Source organism: Lemur catta, chromosome 1 (assembly GCF_020740605.2).
Source record: "Lemur catta isolate mLemCat1 chromosome 1, mLemCat1.pri, whole genome shotgun sequence".
Lineage (NCBI taxonomy): Eukaryota > Metazoa > Chordata > Mammalia > Primates > Lemuridae > Lemur > Lemur catta.
Window position 1 is genome coordinate 225,261,042 of NC_059128.1, and position 21,586 is coordinate 225,282,627.

At 47.6% G+C, this 21,586-nt stretch overlaps 2 protein-coding genes across 7 annotated transcripts in view; one reads left to right on the plus strand and one right to left on the minus strand.

The window, feature by feature from the left end:
• GSK3B (glycogen synthase kinase 3 beta) overlaps nucleotides 1-1,808 on the plus strand; it is a 187,530-nt gene extending 185,722 nt beyond the window's left edge. For both annotated transcript variants that reach the window (XM_045540187.1, XM_045540188.1), the window contains one exon: nucleotides 1,631-1,808. In XM_045540187.1, the coding sequence (XP_045396143.1) occupies nucleotides 1,631-1,698 (68 nt within the window). In that variant the 3' untranslated portion in view covers nucleotides 1,699-1,808. The remainder of the gene's footprint in view (nucleotides 1-1,630) is intronic.
• A 7,533-nt stretch (nucleotides 1,809-9,341) lies between these two features.
• The window catches only part of NR1I2 (nuclear receptor subfamily 1 group I member 2), a 30,124-nt gene continuing 17,879 nt past the window's right edge, over nucleotides 9,342-21,586 (minus strand). For 2 of the 5 annotated variants that reach the window (XM_045540191.1, XM_045540189.1), the window contains exons 2-9: nucleotides 20,056-20,271; nucleotides 17,273-17,406; nucleotides 15,521-15,708; nucleotides 14,439-14,713; nucleotides 12,199-12,341; nucleotides 11,943-12,021; nucleotides 11,516-11,621; nucleotides 9,342-10,502 (exon numbers count right to left, since the gene is read on the minus strand). In XM_045540191.1, coding sequence (XP_045396147.1) covers nucleotides 10,131-10,502; nucleotides 11,516-11,621; nucleotides 11,943-12,021; nucleotides 12,199-12,341; nucleotides 14,439-14,713; nucleotides 15,521-15,708; nucleotides 17,273-17,406; nucleotides 20,056-20,087 — 1,329 coding nt within the window. In that variant the 5' untranslated portion in view covers nucleotides 20,088-20,271 and the 3' untranslated portion in view covers nucleotides 9,342-10,130. The other 3 variants (XM_045540190.1, XR_006732691.1, XR_006732692.1) reach the window with 3 other exon arrangements.

The window sequence follows — 21,586 nt, forward strand, 5'->3', positions numbered from 1 at the left end:
CTTGTGCCTGAATCATGAAAATGAACATTTTTTCCCTTGGAGGACTCTGTAGCCTAGACTGGAATTTTGACACTGGATTATTAGTGCACAGATTTGGAAGACCTCAGAGAGTAAAACTTCCTTTGAGCATGGTATGTCTAAGGAAGGCCAGGAGTTATGAATGAAGCGTTAGACATAGTTACTCATTGATTACTGGAAAAGGATGTCATACCTGCCTTTGGATAGTAGTGTCTGTGTCATCTTGATGAATTAATATGACCCCGTGCCATGGGCCATATGAATCTAATGTATGTACTGTGCTGCCATAATGTCTGTACTTACATGGTAACAGGATTAGAAGCAGCTAGGTGATTTGAAGGAACTTAAATCAATTAAATATAATCATTCAAATTAAGAGACATTCACATTTCTTCCCCAAAGGCTGGGTTAAATGCTTATAAAGGCAGATTGTTTTAGGGGCAGGAAAATCAGGAATTTAGAAAGGAAGTATAGTTTTTATAGAATGGCTATTAAAATGATAAACTGAATAGCTAATCCTTAAAGAGTTCCTATGTGTCCTTGGGGTCTTTTGTGTTTCCTTCTAATTCAGAAATTAAAAGTAGAAACCTCCAGGACCAATGCTGTGTTCAGCCAGCCATGATGTTGGTATCTCTACTCATAGAACATGGGAGATCTATAAATCCCTTTAGTCCTAGAGGGACAAAAACTTCTGTGTCTGCCTTTTGGTGTCATCCTCCTTTATGGCCAAGAGTAGTATGGCTCTTAGAGAGATGGCTCTTAGAAGTTGCCCATACCAGTCAGGCCACCTCTCTTGCTCAGGGCATAGCATGAAATCTTTGAGAGAAAATTTGGCCAGCAATACATTCTTAGTCATTGTATGTGATAACAAGGATGCAACTTGGTTGGCCACAGAAACAGCAGTCTGTTGCTTGTGTGGGTTGGAAGCCAATCTGGACACAGTAAGATGCCTACTTAAATGTTAATGGATGCTGTGAAATAATAATGGACCTTAACAGGGGGAAGGGGTCAATGGTTATTTGTAAAGTTGTATGTATTTCCAAAGGATTAGAGCAGAGTAAGCTCTTAGTGTCAAGATTTTGACTATAGGATGCTTTATTGAATTGACTAAGTGAGTTGGTACTACAGTGGCCTTTTCTTTTTTGCTGGTTGTCTGTGTTCCTTCTCCATGAATAATGAAGAGGGGCTGTTCTGCCCATCAGCACTGGCCCAGATTACTTTCATTTCCTCCACCCATTCACCCACTTAAGCAGATGGCATGTTATAACATGGTTCAGAATTTTTAGCAAGGTTTCCCAACTGTGCGCTGTTCATTTATTTTCAAGTGAGCTAGGCTGTAGCAAGAACTTTGACAGAAATGGTCTCTGGCTCCCTGAATCTGTAACTTATTCAAAGACAATATCTTCCCTGCACCAGGACCATGCCAAGGTGTGAACCAGCTCCAAGCAGAAAGAAATTCAGATTTCTTAGTGTTGGCCATATTTAAAACAACATTCCAGGTAACCGTTCAGAAGGCCACGCAGCTCGCAGTCTCTGGTTAAGGCAGTGTTCTTGTTCTCTTTGGGGTATTCTAGCATTGCTCATGCTGTCTCTTGGGACTCTCAATTTGCAGATGCTAATGCTGGAGACCGTGGACAGACCAATAACGCCGCTTCTGCATCAGCTTCCAACTCCACCTGAACAATCCCAAGCAGCCAGCTGCACAGGAAAAACCACCAGTTACTTGAGTGTCACTCAGCAACACTGGTCACGTTTGGAAAGAAAATTAAAAAGAGAAAAAAACGTGTTCATTTTAGTGTTCAATTTTTTTATTATTATCGTTGTTCTTATTTAACCTTGTAAAATATCTATAAATACAAACCAATTTCATTGTATTCTCACTTTGAGGGAGATCCAGGGGGTGGGAGGGGTTGTTGGGAGGGGGAAAGCGGAGCACTAGAACACACAATCTCTCTCCCACGACAATCTTTTTTTTATCAAAAGTCTGCTGTTGTATACTTTAAAAACAAGACTCCTGCCTCATGCCCCTTCCAAGAAGAAAACCTTGTTCTGTGCTGAAGGTTTTTTTTGAACTTTGTTTTCTTTTAAAGTCTAGTGTAAGACTTTGGTATAGTGCACAGCTTGAAATTGGTTGGGAGCTTAGCAGGTATAATTCAATGGGGACTTAAATGTCACTTGTAAAATTAATCCATATCCTCGGGTATTTGAGGACTTGCCTTTGGCACGTTGGTGGCAGGTGTGGCAGACAAAAAAGGAATTGTGTGTCATTAATAACCCAGGGAAGTCAGTAAAGTTTGAAACTCTAGGAGGAAGAGTCTTAGTTGATTTGTTAAGGTTTTGTTTTGCTCTCAGTCAGTGCTAGTGGTGAAGAGGCTTGTATGGGAGGCTGCCCGAGGAGGAGCAACTAGCAGGACTCTGGCACACGTGCTCTTTGAGTGGATCTTTGTTTGCCTGACCAAAGTTCTCTGCAAATCTTAGCACAGTTCTAAACTAGTGACGTAGGAAGAGACTGAAAGGGTATTGAGCAGGCCACTTTGGCTGCGGAGGTCAAAGGCCAGTGAGCCCAGAGGAAGGGGACAGTCCAGGGACACATCTCACCACTGTGAATGAATTTGTCCAGATTTTTTCTAAAGTTGCTTCCCTTGGAAAGATACACTTGAGAGAACATTATAGTTAAATAATGTGAACTGTAATCGTCTACTGGTTTATTTTTCATATTTTTTAATTGAAAATTGAGCTTGCATAAATTGCCACATTCTACACATAGTTCTAATTTTAAATCCAAATCTAGAATCTGTATTTAATTTCAGCTTTTTTTAACTTCATGCTTTTTACATTTATTTATTGATGCATGTCAGGTCATTATGATTTTAGATAGTAGGAATATTAAAAACTGCACATCAAAATGATAAACAGTCACTTGTACCTGCTGACTTTATAGGAAAGCTGATTATATAAATGTGTGTATATATGTTATATATACATATATTCAATACTGCCTTTTTTTGTCTACAGTATCAAAATTGACTGGTTGAAGCATGAGAAGAATGTTTCCGCCCACACTTGGTTAACCGTTTTTGTTTCTGTTTTCTTTGTGTATCAGTGAATGGTGTAAGAATCTCTGTTTTTGAAGAAAAAGCAATATTCCTTGGAAAGCAAGGAGGATTGAAGGATTATGTTTGCCGTGAGAAAATAGATTTTCATGACTAGTTTGTTTTATACTTTTAAGGTTGGCATCTATGTGGGCCTTATATACTCTAAAATGAACCTTAGTCACCTTGGTGCTTATGGGCCATTACTTGACCTATGAATCTTTAAGGCACAATCAGTTGTACTTTACATTTAAAGATCACTTGAGTGATGGCCGCCTTTCCCTCCTACCGCTCCTTCCCCACACACCTTCCAAGGTTAGCTGATAAACTGTAGGGCTGCAGAGCTGAGCCCTAGGTGTAACTTCCCTTCATCCTCCTCATTGCCACCTTAGGTCAGGTTACGGGGTCTCACCCTCTAGGTGGTTTGAAGTGGAGTCTCTTGGCAGCCCTCCTGCAGGCCCTAGCACCTGTCCTGCTTCTTAGCCATGTGTGTGTGGCTCTCCAAGAGAGTTACATTGCCTGCTGAAGTGAACCAATACCCAGAAAGACAACTGTGAGCCATCTTAGTTTTCACTCAACTGTTTATCTAAGCTCTTAGGCCACAAAAGGGGTTTCCCAAACCTCTGGTTATATCAGAGTTCACGAGAAAGGAAACACTCTCAGTCAAACCAAATCAAACAAATTGAATTTTACGTCTTAAAGTGCTTCTGAGAGCTAATTAAGATTTGAAAGAAGTCTGAAATCAAAGTATTTAGCAGCATAATTCCTTAAAGGGAATGGCTTTGATAGACCATTTTCAGAAAGGATTTATAAGGAATCTGAAAAGGCAGGTCTGTGATAGAGAAATGGACCTGCTTTCAGATCAAACTGCCCAGCCAAACATTTGGATACAGACACTACTCTGGACTTGCTCTACTCGCTAAAGTCCATAAAAATCTCTGCTTGTTTTAGGAAACTGTTTCTCCCTCCCCCCTACCCACCAACAAATGGGGTATGAGAAGAAGAGAGAAAAGTCAGAAGATTTTCTCTCGTGTGTGTGTGTGTGTGTGTGTGTGTGTGTGTGTGTGTGTGTGTGTGTGTGTGTGAGAGAGAGAGAGAGAGAGAGAGAGAGAGAGAGGGCTGAGGTGTGTGTTTTTTTTCTTTCTCAACGATCATGGCGGGATCACAGAACTCTTTTATACAAGTGAGATCCAGGTCTCTGAATATCTTTTTGTAAATAATAATAATAATAATAAAAAGCTCCTCACCAAATTCAAGCTTGTACATTATATTTTCTTTCAATGTTTTTAAATTTAAGTTTTATTGTTTTGTATGTAAATATGTGGACCCAGGAACTGTTATTAATGAGCAAAAAGTTACTGTTCAGGGCAGTGATTCTGTTTAATAATCAGACAAAATGTAGACGAGCTTTTTAAAGCCATATAGTTTTAACTCTGTACAGTAGGTACCGGCCTGTATTATTGTAACAATAACTCTAGCAATGTATAGTGTATCTATATAGTTTGGAGTGCCTTCGCTTCCATGTGTTTGTTTTTTTGTTTGTTTTTTCATTTTTTAAATTTTAATTGGTTTCCTTTATCCATGTCTCCCTGTCCATCCCCTTTCCCTTTGAAATAATAACTCATAACAGTCTCTTTGCCCCTTCCTCAATTAGTTTCAGTGATACCATGCTCAGGAGTGGGAAGAGGAAACCATATTCATAATCTCATTTCATGCAAGCCCTGCCTTTGTTTTGGTTCTGAATGTCTCATTTCTTCCTCAGTAGCAGTGACCGGTTTCATTTCATACCTAGTCCATTCAGGGACTTAGTGTAGCACCAGGGAGCCCTAGAGCTGGAGGATATGGAATAGATTAGATTTTGCTCGTCTCTTCCACAAGCCCTAACCATGGGTCTTAAAAACAGCAGATTCTGGGAGCCTTCCATGCTGTCTCTCTCCTCCTTACCTACTTCCTTCCCAAATGAGAGAGAGAGAGAATTGTTTTTTTATAAATCAAAGTTTCTTAATAGTATCGGGTTTTGATACATCAGTGGTCTAAAATGCTATAGTGCAATTACTAGCAGTTACTGCACGGAGTGCCGCCGTGTCAATAGAGGACTATTGTTTTAACAAAGGAACTCTTAGCCCATTCCCCCCTCCTGCCATCTCTCCCCTGTTCCATGAAAAATCATTTTAATTTCCTCTTTAAAAATCAGTTTAATTCTTACTGTGTGCCCAACATGAAGGCCTTTTTTGAAAGAAAAAAATAGAAAGTATTTGTCTTGCCTCCAAGTACTCCATCCATATAAGATGTCTTGAATAGAAGAAAAAACAAATTTTACCAAACCAAAGGTTGCTATTTTTGAAACATGTGTTCATTCCAACAAGGCAGAAGACTGCACCTTCTTTCCAATGACATGTTGTGTCATTTTTTTAAAGTCCTCTTAATTTTTAGACGTATTTTTGGTTTGTGTTTTAACAGTTTGCCTAACCAGTCATCTTGTCTGCACCAATGCAAAGGTTTCTGAGAAGACTTGTATTCTCTATCCCTGTGGATATAAAGACACTGGCATTTCATTTATTTTTCTCTTTCGTTTTTAAAGGATTTAGCTTTGGAATCTTCCAAAGGAAGTTTGGCCAATGCCAGATCCCCAGGAGTTTGGGGGGTTTTGTTTTAAACAAAAATTGTGTCTGATTCCTATTGTTAATGTTAGTGATCATCTAACCACAGAGCCGAACACTTTTCTCCCCTGTATAGAAAAAAGTAAGCATGCTTTACAATAAAGTCTGTCTTTCCTGGTAGAAACCTGAGCCACTGAAAAAGAGAGACAACTAGAAGCACAGTAGAGTCCCAGACTGAGGTCTACCTTTGAGAGGCTTTGAAAGTAATCCCTGGGGTTTGGATTATTTTCACAATGCTTATGCCGTTTCATTCAAATTTGTTGCTCCGTTTTGCACCTCCGCAATAAAAGCAAAATGACAACCAGTACATAAGGGGTTAGCTTGACAAAGTAGACTTCCTTGTGTTAATTTTTAAGTTTTTTTTCTTACTATATCTGTCTACAGGCAGATACAGATAGATGTATGAAAATCTGCTTGCCTGTAAAATTTGCATTTATAAATGTGTTGCCGATGGATCACTTGGGCCTGTACACATACCAATTAGCGTGACCACTTCCATCTTAAAAACAAATCTAAACAAAATTTATTATATATATATATATATAAAGGACTGTGGGTTGTATACAAACTATTGCAAACACTTGTGCAAATCTGTCTTGATATAAAGGAAAAGCAAAATCTGTATAACATTATTACTACTTGAATGCCTCTGTGACTGATTTTTTTTTCATTTTAAATATAAACTTTTTTGTGAAAAGTATGCTCAATGTTTTTTTTCCCTTTCCCCATTCCCTTGTAAATACATTTCGTTCTATGTGACTTGGTTTGGAAGTAGTTAACTGGTACTGTAATTTGCATTAAATAAAAAGTAGGTTAGCCTGGAAATGAAATTAAAATTCACAAGTGTGTGGTCTTTATTTCAGTACCCAACCCTCTTTCTTTACCCTACCTATTTTGCCACTGAAATATGTAGTCACATCACCATCTCCATTCCTCTAATTCGGGAAACATGAATCTTTGTTATAAAAATCAAGATATGAACGCTACTTCTCGTTCTTTCCAATGATCTTATTCCATTGTCCTAAGAGGTGCAGCTTCCATCTTGGAAACCTTTGGATTTGATGTAGAGGAAGCTTTGCAGACACTGCTTAGAAAAGAAAGAAAACATCCCTGAAAGGGACAATTTTTAAAAACTTGTATAAGCTGCTGTCTTTGATTACTGTGTTCATGGTTTGGTGTAGTTGTATTTTCTTTTAACTTTCATCCTATTAGTAATGGTCTTTGGGGGTCTCTGTAAAATATATGAACACCACGAACAGTGGGGCTGTACCTCCCAGGTAACCAACACAGGTTGTGTTTCAGTCTGCTCATTTCCAATACTGGATGATGTATGTAAACATGTTATGTCTCTTAGTGCAAAAAAAAAAAATCATTTTTTTGGGACTGGCTAACTCTTGTCAGGCCTAATCTAAAGGCTAGATATAAGGTCATGTGACTGCTGCTTCAATAAAAACAAATTTATATTCGATAAAGTCTGGTCCTCTTTTATTTATTTAGTATGGTAGTGGGTTGGCTAATTCCACTAATGTATAAAATAGTTAACCACATTTACCAGTGCAGGGGCCAGGGAGAGGGGAGGATTGAATCAGCAAAAACATAGAAGATGTTACTTGTGGGAGGGGCCTCTTGATGGCACGGAAGTGCATTTGTTTGGGACTCAGTGCTGTCTTGGGTAGGTCTGCCTTAGCTATTTGGGATTGTGTTAAACAGTCTGTTAGTGTCCTGCCAAATCCTTTTAACTTACAGTCCTGAAGACTCTCTTTTTAGTTTCTAAGTCTCCAAAAAGTACCCTGACAAAACAGTCCTTTGGGATCATGTTTCATGAGAATGGTGATAGTAGATGCCACTTTGGAAGGTGTTTTGGAAAGGTGGGAAGAGGATAGATATGGTTGTAGAACAGAAGTGTCCCGATGGTCACCAGTTTCTCAGGTGTAGGAGTATTTCACCCACCTATCAGCACCATCAAATTTAGGAAAGCTGGGGATACATAAAGGGGGCGTGACCAGGGGAAATAAGCTGCTGTGGAAGATGGCATGAAGAGACCCACAAGTTATCAGGAACTAGGAAGGGATGGCTAATCCAATGTGTGCTTCTCTTTACATTCTCTTTTGACCAGAAAGGAGAGGACACTCTGGACCTTCCCACCAGAAGATCTGTTGTCAATGTCAAGACTTCAGTTAGACAAAGTCTGGACCAGGTAGAGAGGGGCTGATGAGTGGCTTTAATGGGGGAGCTGGAAGGTGTGCAGTAGCTTACTCAGGTCTTTTCCCTGACCTTTAGAAACTGACTCCATCTCCTGACTGACCCTGAACTTGGGGGAGTGAACATTGGCCACAGAGATGCCTAGAAACCGATGCTTGGTTCCACGTGCTCTAAAGCTTAGGGAAGGGAGTAATGAGGAAACTCAAATGTTTGAGAGGAGGAAAGTTGAGTTTGGCACCTGATGAGACCCACAAAGCAACTGTAAGGAAGTGTCCTGTGTGAGCTCTTTGGTGCATTTAACTTTGAAGCTTTACTCTCAGACTACACTTGGTTTTCATAATCTATATAAATCATATGTACATATTAATTCAGTGTTTAGGGAACTGCCTGGGTGTTTTTAAAATCAATATAGCGAGATGGAAGTTTACCCTACATTCCATCTTAACCTTGCCTTTCCCCAGCCTACATCTAACAACAATTTCAGGCTCTCGGATGAATAGGCCACAGAAAATTATTTCAGTGGGGTAGGGGAGATGCATATGCTTTATGGATACAATTGGATGAAATTTATATTTCTAATTACAAGTCTATAATTAGACAAAATTCCTGGGAACAAAAGTTGTATTCATTGAGTTTGGAGAGAGGAGCTTTTTTTTTCCCTCAGTTTCTTTTCTAAAAATGAGTGCTTTCTATATCTTCCTGATGTAGAAAGGCTGGAAAATCAGAGGGATGTCAGAGAATATGTTTACTTGCTTTGATTTATATTATTGATGATTTACTATGTTCTCAAAATTTGGCCTGCTGCTTATAAAATGATAAAAAGCTAAGCAATTATCTGTTCCTTAAAATTTAGTTACCTTATAGCCTTATCTTCAGTGGAGTATTAGACATTTAAAATTAATTCGATTACTACATTTTAAATTACGGAATGTAATACTTTAAATTTTTACATAAAGCAATCATTTTATGAGCAGACCAAGTTAAATCATTCATTTTTATGTTCTTACACCAAAACAGTTTTCAGATTTGTAAAGGGCAATAATAAGTACTAAAAATATGCATATATATATATGTGTGTGTATTTCCTCATCTCCACATTATTTTCCCCAGAAAAATGAAGGCAAAGAAAGTTTACATCTCTAGCCAAAATTTCATTATTTAAGTCCTATTGCCTTGATTTGACATTCAACCGTGGAACATATTTGCTAAGCCTAGTTCTTAGGTGTGGAATGCCTTATATAAAATTAAAGTGTAATTGGTGAAAATGCAAAGACATTTTTACTCACAAATGGCTATAAATGAGGCAGACACTTTCACACTCTTTAGCTTTGAGAATAGATATGTACACAGGAATATAAGATGCTGCAAATGGTTCTACACTAGTATGTTTATTAACTGTCAACATAGCCTTGTCACACAGTACCCCAGTGTTGCAGCCTCAGTGGCAAACCCAGGCCCCATCAGAGGGGGAGCAGACCTACCCACTCCAAGTCACACACGTGCACCCACGACCACCTGTGCCCTTCCTCCCACAAACACGTGTCCTAAGGCACCTTCACTTGGGGCCCAGGTGCCCGCAGAACCCCAGCACAGTTCAGCGTCCACACACAAAGATTCCTTGAGCTGCTTATGTCGCTCATCATTTCTCCTTTTGATCCAAGTTATTTGTGTTTCTGCTTTGTTTTTTTAACTATTAATATAAACTCTTTGAGGTTAGGCTCCATAACTGACTCAGCGTTGTATACACCGCAGCAGGTTGACATTGTTGGTGCTTAACAATGTGTTGAATGGATGCAGAGGTACAGAATGATATGCCCAGAATGAGGTCATGACAAGCTTCTGACATTTGGTGCAGAAGCTTCCCACAGACATTAATGCACCTGCTGATGAGCACAGGCCTGGTACCCACTGAGAGGCTCAGGACAGGAGGCTGGGAGTTGGGAATGAGGGAAAGTGGGAGACCAGAGTATTAAGGGAGCAATGGAGAGACTCAAGAAGCTAATGAACTTGGGTATGGGTGTTGACCCTCAGATGGCCCAGCACCGATCACCCCTTTCCCTTCCCCGTCATGACACTTTACTGGGACCTGGGGATTTCTCCCCAGACCACAGTGCCTTTGCTAAGGGGAGGGCAGCCTTGCCTCTCTGATGGGCTTGACCTACCAGCCAGTGCACTCTCCACAGAATGAACTGAGGGTTGCGAGGACCCACGTCCTCTTCCTGAGGGATGTTGGCCAGATGTGGCCACAGGAGTGAGTTCCCTGGGGAGGCGGGCTCAGCAGGGCATTGTCCGCTATCAGCGGCGTCCATCTGTCTAGGCCCAGGAGTGGCAGCTCAAAGGGCTCTAAGTCTGGCTGCCCACGGAAGCTCCACCCAAGGGCAGTGCTCAGCCATCTGTGATGCTGAACAACTCCTGCATGAGGGGGGTGGCAAAGGGGTGTATGTCCTGGATGCGCAGCAGCCGCTGGGTGTGCTGGGCATTGATGCTGCGGAGCTCGGTGAGCATTGCCATGATCTTCAGGAACAGGAACCTGTGTGCCAACCAGAAGGAAGGCTGAGGGTGCAGCCCACCCTTTTCCTGACCCACCACCCCAGGGCTGCTCTAAGGCTGCACAAGCTCAATCCTAGGACATCTCAGGTCAGCCAGGATTCGAAGCTTGGCTGCATTCCTTCAGCTTCTCTTTCAGCCTGTAGACAAGAAGAGCAGAACAACCTGCCGGGTGCTTGAGGGGGAAGCTGTCCTCTTCCCACTCCCACCCCATCCTCAAGACTTGCATCTTGTACACAGAGACCTCAGTGGGTCCCGACATTACAGGTGCCAAATTCATGGGTTAATGGGCGAGGTGTGGGAGGAGGGGGGCGGGGAATCCCTGCCTTGGTTAATGTCCAGGGGCCAGGACTGAGCCTAGTAGTCATGGAGGTTAGGGGCTGAAGGCTGGAATTCCTTCCTGGAACTAGCTTGGACTCTGGTGTCTCAGACATACCATGTGCCTTAGTTTCCCCACAATGGAAAAGAGAGCAGACACCTCCAGCCTCCTGGCTCCATACAGGGAAGGACTGAGAAAATTAAGGCACAGCCACTCCCAGCATCTCAGGATACTGAGCCAAAAAGCAAGCTGGTGCAGGCCAAGTGAGGATTTGAGTTTTCATATTCACACTATAACGCCCAGTGCTGGCCTTAACCCTTCATGGCCGTGGGCTCAGAACAATCCAAGTTTGTCTCTGGGCCCATGGGCATCAGACTGGGTGCAGATCACAGGAACTAGTGAGGACCAGCAAAGGTGTGGAAGCCCCTGTCTAGGCCAAGTGCTGAGCAGCCTTTCTCTTTTGAATTAGGACCAAAACAAACTAAAAGGTTTCCTACCCGCTGTTTGCTTGTGTTTTTCCTGGAAAGTGGTTAGGTGGTAGTCAGAAGTATGAGCTTTGGACATGGACATGGTCTGGCTGGGTCCACCTCCAGATCCCAGCCCTCTGGCTGTGGAAGCTTGGGCGACTGCCCTGAGCCTCAACTCCCTCACGCGTCCTGCCTCCCGGCAGTGCTCACCGGTGGGCGGGCTGGGGCCGACAGCACTCGATGTAGGCCTTCAGGGTAATGGCGAATCGCTCCTGCAGCTGGTCTATCACACCGCGCTGCATCACACCTGGGCGGTCTGGAGGTGCCATGGGGCAAAGACGAGATCAGTGTGGCCCAGAACGCGGGCAGTGCCGATCAACCACTTCCCAGAGCCAGAGTCACCCAGGCCGGGAAGTGAGGAAGGACTAGGGCTCCTCGTCACCCCATTGACCCAAGGAGAAACCAGCCAGAGTCCCCATCCTGGCTCGCAGTGATGGGGAGCTCGGCCATCCGCTGGGAGCTTCCCTGGGGAGGGGGGTGCTGCTGCCTCCTGCAGGTAAAGCTGAGGTGGCGTCAGCCAGCCTGGGGGAGGCCGTCACCTGGGGAGAAAAGGGAGATGGCCTGCATCAGCACATACTCCTCCTCATGCAGCTGCAGCTTCTTCAGCATGTAGTGGAATTTCAGCATGGGCTCCAGGAGAAATTGCTGGAAGCCACCTGTGGATGGCAGAGGACAGAAGCTGACCAAAGTCCAGCCTTCCCTCACCAAGGTCTTTTTCTCCGTCGCCCAGTCTCCCTGACCTGCAATCCCAGCGCCCGCATGTCCTGGCGCAGCTCCTTTCCTCCCACAACTGTCATCTTTCCCTCCCTCTGCCGGGGCAGGCAGGCGGGCACCTGCAGCGTCTTCCAAGCAGTAGGACAGCCGACCACACTCCCAGGTCCCCTTCTCCGCGTTGAACACTGTGTTGAATCTCAGTTGGCACAGCTCGAAGGTGGCGCCCTTCAGCAGGGAGATCTGGTCCTCAATGGGCAAGTCCCTGGCAGCAAGGACAGGGAGGGGAGGACAGCTCCCTGGGAAGCCACCCACAGGCCAGCGCCAGCACCCACTCCTCTAATCCAGAAACCGTGAGGAGGTGGGGAGCAGAGGTAGCTGGGCTCCCTCCCCTGAGGGTTACTGCCGTTGCCTTCTGGTTGCCTGCGATCTCTCCCTCACACTCCCGCCAAGCAGACTACTCTTCCCTGCCATATCCTCTGCTCCCCTGCCACCTTCAGGGACTCTCCACTGCCCACTGACCTTGGCGCCCAGGTCCCGTACAGCCTGACCACATCTCCTCCACCCCCCTACACAGCCCCTGACCTAAGGCCGATGCCTTGGCTTCTGGTCCCTGGCTTCATAGTTTCCACCTCAGTTCAGATTGCGACAGATTAGCTCCTAGCCCCCCAGGCCAAGCTATGTCTTTGCCCCTCTCAGAAGTCTTTCCAGAGTGCAGTCCTTCTGCAAGTGCCACTCCTTTCGCATGAGCTCCGCGCAGCGGGGATATTTGCTTCCTGTTGTCTGTATTGGTTTTAACATGTATGTACCTACTTCTGCTGTTTCTCTCCAGGCAGCCTAGAAGCCTTTAGCCCCACTCCCAGCTCGGAGCACAGGCCTAGCCATGGTGACCGCCTGGTAAGCCTCTGCTATTCATGGTTACAGTGACACCGCTCCCATCCTGCTGGGACCGCTCCCTCCCAGCCTGGGAGGGTCCCACCTCTGCAATGAGGAGGTGATCCTGACAAGGAGGAGGTCGGAGAGCCTGGGCAGAGGCCACTCGAGCTGGCTTGAGGAAGCCCTGCCCCTGGCTTTGCTCTCCTTGGGAGTTCAGGCCCTGCACACCTCTCACCCGCCCTTCTGTTAGATCTACGACACTGAGCTACAAATGCCACGAAACTGGTCTTACTCTTTGTGTCCCCCCATTGCCTGGCTCAGGACCCAGCAGGCAGCTGGCTCTGGTACCTCCAAATCTGCCCTCCACCACTGATTAGCTGTGACCTTGTACAAGGTTCTTAACCTCAGTGAACCTCAGTTTCCATCTGTAGAACGAAGGTGGTAATGGTGCCTTGGGTCACTGTGCTCAAAACTGGTGTCCATGAGAAACAGCGAGTGGCCTCCCAGCCTGGGGTTCCAGTGTGAGCCAAAGGATCTCAGCAGGGGTCCTCCAGGGTCCACATTTGCAGGCAGCTTCTCCCCCTGTCCCCTCGAGCTAATCTGTCAGATCTGAACCCCACACCAACCTGCTGTCACCCTCACCCCATTAAATAAGTCCTGTGTGTCTCCCACAGGGCCACAGGGGAACCTCTGGGCTTCTAGGATATAACCTGCCCTCATCCTGCTCCTGAAACCAAGGCTTCCTTGTTTGTGTAGTTCAGCCCTGTCTGACCAGGCTCGGCACGGCAAGGTGGCCTCGCCACAGGAAGATACACCCAATATGCCCAGCCCTAACAGACCACATATTATGGGGCTGTGGTTCCTACCACACCAGGAAGTCCCCAGGTCTCCTGCTAACCACAGTTACTCATGACTGTTGCCTCTGTGCCCAGTTCCGGGGAGCCCTGGCCCTTTGGCTCTCAGGACCACCCATCCTCCCATGGCCTTCTCAGCCTTGTCTTGGTGGCAGACTGCTAAGACCCCAGCATCCGTTCCTCTCTCTCCCCCTTTCTTCTCTCCCTGGACTTCCTTTCCTTCCCTTCCAACTCATTCTTTGCTCAGGAACTATCAGCTTATGATTCCCGCTCTTTTGTGGGGGAAAATGGAGGGGAATTACTGTCTGAATGTCCACCATGTGGTGGGTGCTCTTCTGATGTTTTCTTATTTCCTATCGCAGCCCTGCAGGGCAGGTATGATTAGCTCCTGTCTGGCAGGGGGGAGGCTGAGACACTGTCGGGTTGAAGGGCAGGCCCACAGCCACAGAGCTAAGGAGCCGTACAGCTGGGGCTCTATTTCCCAGGAGCACCGGCTGCCCCTGGGCAGAGAAAAAGGAGGGTCTTCAGCACCAACATCCCTCAAATTCAGATGGATCTACCCTAGACCCTGTGAACCTCTTGGCCATTTCCTGTTCCTTTCCACATCCATCCACCCAGGCTTCACGACCTACCTGAAGTAGGAGAGGACTTTGGCAAAGTTGATGATGCCTTGGAACATGTAAGTTGACATGTCAGCTATGTGGGGCAGCAGGGAAAAGATCTCTTTGCCGCTGTTGTCAGCTGGGGGTTTGTAGTTCCAGATGCTGCCGTCCTCCCCTCGCAGCTGCAGAGAGACCTTCACAGAGCACATATCTTGTCTGATCTGGCTCAACTTGGCAGCTTCTTCCGCTGTTGGGGCCTTCAGAATCCCTGGAATCTCATGGCCACTGCTAAGCACCTCAGGCAGCTGGGACACACACCAGGAGGTGGAGAGAGGAGAGACAGCAGGTGTTTTGATTAAGAGGTCCCCATTCAGGCCCTAGACAGATGTGCACACCCTGAGAGGATGCACAATTGCTGGCACTCACACCCACACATGCATGTGTACTCACACACGTGTACACACACACACACACACACACACACACACAGAGTACTTGTTTCTTCTCTCTGGCCTCTTTCAGGTGGTGCTTTCTGGATCTATGAATTAGTGGTCACACACATCCCTGCTGGGTCAGAATGGAGGGTGAGGGGGACCTCCACCTGTGATGTGTGTTGAGCATCCCAGATATTGGGCTCAGAAGACTCAGAGAGGAGGATTAGGGAACCACAGACAGAAGGAGCAGATGTGAGGTCAGTGGGGTACCTGAGAAGCCTCTGAGCGCAGAGGGGAGGGAGGGCACTGGCAGCACACATGTGGTTAATAAATACCAATTCACAAAGGTCACACCCCTAACAGAGCCTGGCCTTGTCCTCATAAAGCCCTGACAGCCAGCCATGCTGGGGAACCTCCTAGCTTTACCTCCATCCATCACTCAGACCCAATTCCTACCTGCTTTGAAGCAGAGAGCAGTGATTCTCAAACCTGAGGCTGTGTTGGAATCACCTGGGAGTCTTGCCCCCCATGCAGAGTTTCTGATTCAGGAGGACTGGGTGGCCCGGGAATTTGCAAGCTGATGCTGCTGACCCGGGGACCACACTTTGAGAACTCCAGGGAATGAGACTGAGGTTTGAGGTGCTAGCACAGGAGTGGGGCCACCCTAACACTTCCTACCCGGAAGTTCTTGAAATGGGAGAAGGTGGTGTCAAAGGTTTTCATCTGAGCATCCATCAGCTCCCTGATCATCATCCGCTGCTCTTCAGTCAGCCCCTGCATTCCCGATGGCTGAGTCCCAATCCGTTCTCTCTTCCTCCTCTTGATCAAGGCCCGCCTCTGCTCCACGGCCGCATCGGACATGATCACTGCAGGGACAGCAGAGCAGGCTCAGGACGTGTGCCCTGGTCAGCTTCCGGTCCCAGGGGAGCCACTGTAACTTTCTCAAAGCAGCAGAAGGCATTAGGGGAAGGGGAAAGTGATGGTGACAAGAAATCCACCCTTGTCCAGACTCCAGAGGTTGATGGGCTCCTCTGAAGAAACACCTGGGTGAGGACCAAAGTCGCTGGTGCAACTGGTGCAGCTCGTGTGCCACCCTCTGCAGGGGGGCTTATGAGGGCACTGTCTCACAAGGGCACCAGGGCTTCTGAATCCAAAGGCACTGAGCTTACATGAAAGCTTTGCCATTGACTAACCGTCACCTTGAACACACTCCTTAACCTCTCCTGCCTTCAGTTTCCTTCTTTGTAATCTGGAATAATCAGGTTAGCTCACACTGCTAAGATGACACATTGCATCTCATCTTAACATACAGTGCCTACCACAGCTCCTTGTACACAAGAGATATTCAATAAATGGCACCAGATATTCTTATTTTCTGGTGGATTATATGCCAACAAGTTTCCTCAAAGTCCTCCAAGATCTCTGAGTCTTCAAGACCCAGAAGAGCTGGGGCTACGGCTTAGCAGGAAATAACAACTGCAGCCACTTCCTATATGGCCTGGAGCCTTAGGGTCTTCCATGGATTTCTGGAGCTCACTCATGTGTGCAGAGCAAAGCTGTGGAGTCCTTGGAGGGAGAGATGGAGGATGTTTGTCACCAGGGACACCTGAGTGGGGACCTCACTCTCAGCTGGCTGCGGGAAAGGCTCTCTGCCTGCATGCCCAGAGAACTTGTTCCTGAAAGAGGCAGCCCACAGCTTTGGGTCACTCTGTGTTCAGTGGAGACAAATATATACCAGAAGCTTCCCTTTCCCAGCTCCCATCCTAGATTGAGGGGCCAGGGAGGAAAGGGTGAACTATGGGGAAGATTTTCTCCATGAGCTTTTAATCTCAGAGTGTCCTGGGAGCACAAAGATACCAAAGTCAAACAGGTAGAATGAGAATGCCCCATGGCACCTGTCCGCAAACAGCTTCCCTATAAAGATCCAGGCCTGGGGCAGCTGGTGGGTGCTGGCAGCTACAAGGTGGAGCAGTCCTATCACATCTCATGTCTCCTGCTTCCCTGGGCCAGATTCACCCTGGCCCCAAATTTCATTACGACACCATAAGAACAACTAGGAGAGGGACAAAAAGAATCATGCAGGGGCAACTGAGGAGGGAGAGAGGGTACAGCCCTGGCCAGGGATGCTCACCCACCTCCCAGGGCAGAGGCGCCCCGCGTCTCCTCCCAGCGCCGCCTGTTGCACGCAGACAGCGCCTCACGCACACGCTGCCCCGCACATCCGCTCCCGCGCTCACGCACACGCTGCCCCGCACATCCGCTCGCGCGCTCACGCACACGCTGGGCACGCACATCCGCTCCCGCGCTCACGCACACGCTGCCCCGCACATCCGCTCGCGCGCTCACGCACACGCCGGGCACGCCTGTCTGGAGCCCTCGTGCCGACACCCCCCCGCCCCACCCCCACCGGCCCGGGGCCCCGCCGCTCACTCTCCTTCTTCATGCCACTCTCCAGGCACTTGCGCAGGCGGCAGGCCTGGCACTGTCGCCGGGTCTTACGGGTGATTTCACAGGTGCCCTTCCGGTAGGGGCACCTCAGCCCGGCATTGCGTTTCATGGCCCTCCTGTAAGAGAACGAGGAGAAGAGGGGCTGCACTGTGCCCAGGCTCAGGCCACATCCACCTCTGTCCCCAGCCCTTCTGCATCAGTCGCCCCCTCTGTGGGCACGCCCCGGCCTGGAGCTGAGCCAGTTAGCCTTTGCAGGAAGGGTCCAGGTGGGGGCTCTGCCAGCTCGAATTTACTGGAGGTCCCTGGAGGAGGCAGAGCAGGATGCAGCCCTCGGCGACTCTCTGGGACACTCCAGGCCCAGGCCCAGCCCTAGCACCTTCCGCTCTCCCCTTCTTCACATCCTTGTTACCAGGGATGTTTCCATGGCGATGGGCCTCTCGTGGGGTTTCTCCTCCTTGGAAGAGGGGGCTGGAGGAAACCTGACCCCAGGGTAAGAAACAGAGGAAGCCCCCTCCCTCCCCCAGCTCGCATCCTAGATTGGGAAGCCAGGCACTGGTGGGTGAGTTTGGGGACGCTTTTCTCCCTCACGGGGAAATGGCTTCCCCATTGGAGGGTGGGTTCCCCTCGCTGACCTTGGGGGCAAAGAGGTTCAGTGCCCTGTAATAGGGGAGCTGCGGGCACTGCATCACAGGCCTTGCACAGATGCGGCGCCAGGGGAGGCAACGGGGTAGATGCCTTTCAGAGACTCTGCCCAGCCACCCGCCCCCCATGGCCCAGACACCCTGAACTTCCCACAGAGACCCAGTCAATGCAGCCCTAACTTCATTGGGAGCCCAAGCTCCACAGCTGAGTGGGAAGAAAGACGTTCCGCCATGGCTCTGGCCTCTAGCTCTGGACCAGAGTGGAAAATGAGGGAAAGCTGGGAACGGCCAGGCGGGGCTGCAGAAGGGTCCCTGAGGGCGGCCCTGGGATGCCAAGACCCCTGCAGGTTTGAGCTTGGAGGCCTGAGGCCTCAGTCCAGTGACCAGTTTCAGGGCATGTTCTTCACAGACACCATTCCTGCCTCTTCCTTCCCTGCCAGCCCAGGTAAAAGACCCCTGATGCTGCTCCAAAGTCCACCCAGAATGGGTAAAAGGAGAACCCAGGGATCACATTTATTAAAAGCATGCTACGTATCAGGTGCTGGGCTAGACACTTTGCAGAGCTTTGCAAATTTAGTTCTCCAAACCCTATGAATTCATCATGTCATCTGCCTGGCACAGATGAGGGAGACTGAGGCTTTGAGAAGATAGATCCCCAATTGTCCTCCAGGTAAATGACAAGCTGAAATGTGAATCGGGTCTGCCCGATTCCAAGCTCTTAGGCACTATAACATGTTGCCTTCTTCTGGGATCCCGGGAATAGCGCCCGAATGGGCAGGGGAGAGCGGAGCACTCCCACACCCCAAGGCAGTACACATGGCTGCTGCTGGGACAGCCACTCCTGTGGGCTCTTCCATGCTGGCCAAATCTAGATGTGGCACAGATATCCACCCTCTTCCATGTGGCCATGTGGCATGTGCCCAGCTCAGGGATCTATCTGGTGCTCTTTGGTAGTGACTAGTTCAGGAGCAGGCTGGGTCCCAGCTCTAGCCAATGTTTCCTGATGGAGTCTTCCAGGAAAGGTTCCCTTCTTCTTGGAGAGAGGAAGAGATGCACTTTTTTGTTCCTCCGCTGAACATCATGGTTACTGCTGGGTGCCCCGGCACCATGCCTGCCCAAGGGGAGACAGACTGAAATCCGAGCTTTCAGGTAGGATGGCTGAAGAGGAAACTGGAAAGAATGGAGCTGCTGAACCCACCCACCCGGCAGCCTCCAGACTTCTCATTGCGAGAGGCAGTATGTTTTCCTTATTGTCAAACCAGTCTGAGGCAGTGTCCTGTGACTTATAACTGAATGCAGCCTGACACCGCTGGTGTGTTGCCCCTCTTATAACAAAAGACCATTTGCAACGCAAATGTCCGTTTCTCCCTGAAACAAGAGGCCTTTGGATCTACCCATTTTTATTTGAATGTCCAGCCAGTCAGGCCGGCTGTCCTGAAAATGCACGAGCGTCCGGAGCGTGGCCCCTGAGGTGGGAGCTGCTCCCAGCATACCCCTCCCTTCCTGAGGGCACACTGGGAGCACTTCCTCACGCACCCCTCCTTTCTTGTCTGCTTCTCTTCCTCTTGGTCTGAGCCCTGTGCCAAGGGCAGCCTTGTTGAGCTGGCTTTGCTCCGTCCTCAACATGAGCCCCACCGTCCAGGGTTGCCTTGCTGTAAGGTGGGACTTTTTAGTCGTTACTTTTTTGGTTCTCCCTGTTTGTTTCTAGGTGAGCTTGTTTTGTTATATTTTTAATTTATTTTATGCCATTCTTTACTTAATAACCACCCCAAAAGACTGATTTGAACACTTACATTTTGGATTTTCAAATTCTTTACTCTTTTACTGACTGATCCTCCATTTTATTCAAGGATATATGGAGAAACCAGGGCATAGCTTAATGGGAGGGAAACTTTCCCGGATGGAGCAGGAAGACAGAAGAGGAAGGACTCCTCTGAGATATTAGTGGCTCACTTGAGACTAATTAGGAGGCCTTTGGATGGGCCACCAGCCCAAGTCTGGAGCTGGGGTCCCAGCCAAGCTGAGGCCCTGAGATGCTGCCCAGGAGCTAATGGCAGGCCCTAGGTGGGTGTGACCTGGTGTGTCAGTGGTGGCAAGGGGGCAGAGGTGGGTGGGTAACTCTACCTGAAAAAGCCCTTGCATCCTTCGCATGTCATGACATTGAAGTGATAACCAGTGGCCTTGTCCCCACATACACGGCAGATTTGGGGATCCTCGTCTTTCTCATCTGCATTGACGATGAGCTTTCCAGTAACGGAGTCTGCTTCACAACGCACAACGTCAGCATGGTCCCAGCTTTCTTCAGGTCTCACCTCCAGGTTTGCTTCTGGGCCTTTTGGACTAGAAGTGAGAAAACCACAGGGGCTGAAAGGGCTGGACAGTGATGTGCTGAGACTGCAGAAGGAACACGCTGTCCCTTCTGTGTGTCACTCACATTTGGGCCTGTGTACTCAGGAGCTGACCTCTCATGGAAGAAAATGTGGGTGGGGAGTCAGAGTGATGTAAAGGGAGATGTAACCATGACATTTTCTATCTAACCATAGAGCCCTGGAGTAGATGTGAAGAAGAACATGGAAGAGAGAAGGGAAAGAGGGGAGGGGGATGTGAGAAGAAAGGAGCAAAGGCTGTCTGAGTTGGATTATGAAGGTCACACTTGAGTGGACTGAGGTCAGGGGGCCACGAGCTGGTCAAAGTCCTGGACAGGGAGCAGCTTATGGGATAGTTGACTTGTCAAGGTGATGTCTGGGATTGGAGAGATGTGAGGAAGACGGTCCTTCAGGTATGATGTGGCCCAAGCTCCCAGAGAGAGCTGGAAAGGCTGGGCAGAGAAAGGTTTTCAGGTGAGTAACCAACAGATGGGGAGAGAGTGAGGGTGGAGCCAGGATCATGATATAGGAGGAAGGTGGCGATGTCGTGGCAGAGCCAGGACAGAAGTGGATATCTAATACCTTGTGCCTGTTAACAGAGCTGTCCTCACAACGACCTCCCCAGCCAACTTTCACCTTGCGAGCGTAGCTTAAATTCTACTTGGAATGGGCACCGAGGATGGTGAGTAGAAATCAGGGACTGTCCTGTTTATTACTCTCCCCAAAAGTCTCTCTAAGCTCTGATTACCACGAGTGACCACACGATGATGACATTTCCTTTCTAAAACCAAAATAGAACTTTCAGTAAAATTTCAACACACTAATTTCTGTTTCCAACATCATGACAGCTGATACCTTACCTTACCATTTTACCTGAAAGGGTAAATAAGAAATTAATCTATCCCTGACCCTGGCCGTCCAGAAAATTGTGAATAAAATAGGCTGACTGGAAACTTGAACAGGAATGGGGAGAAATTTCCCCTGATTTTTAAATTAAAAGTCCTGTCCTCATGTAGACTTGCAGACAAAATGTATACTTTGGGTGTTCACAAAAACCGCAAGCTGAGAATTTGATTTAAAGTGCTCTTAAGTTGATATTTCTCCCAGACACCCACAAAAGCAGATGCAAATCCTCCTTTTTGGAGGAAATCACTTTCCACTTTCCTCGTAGGCATAATTATTTACATGTAATTTCCAAGGAATATGAACAAAAACTCACAAATCACAAATCAAAGACTAACACAGCACCATGAACAAGTCAGCAAAAACAACTCAGAATTAGACATGCA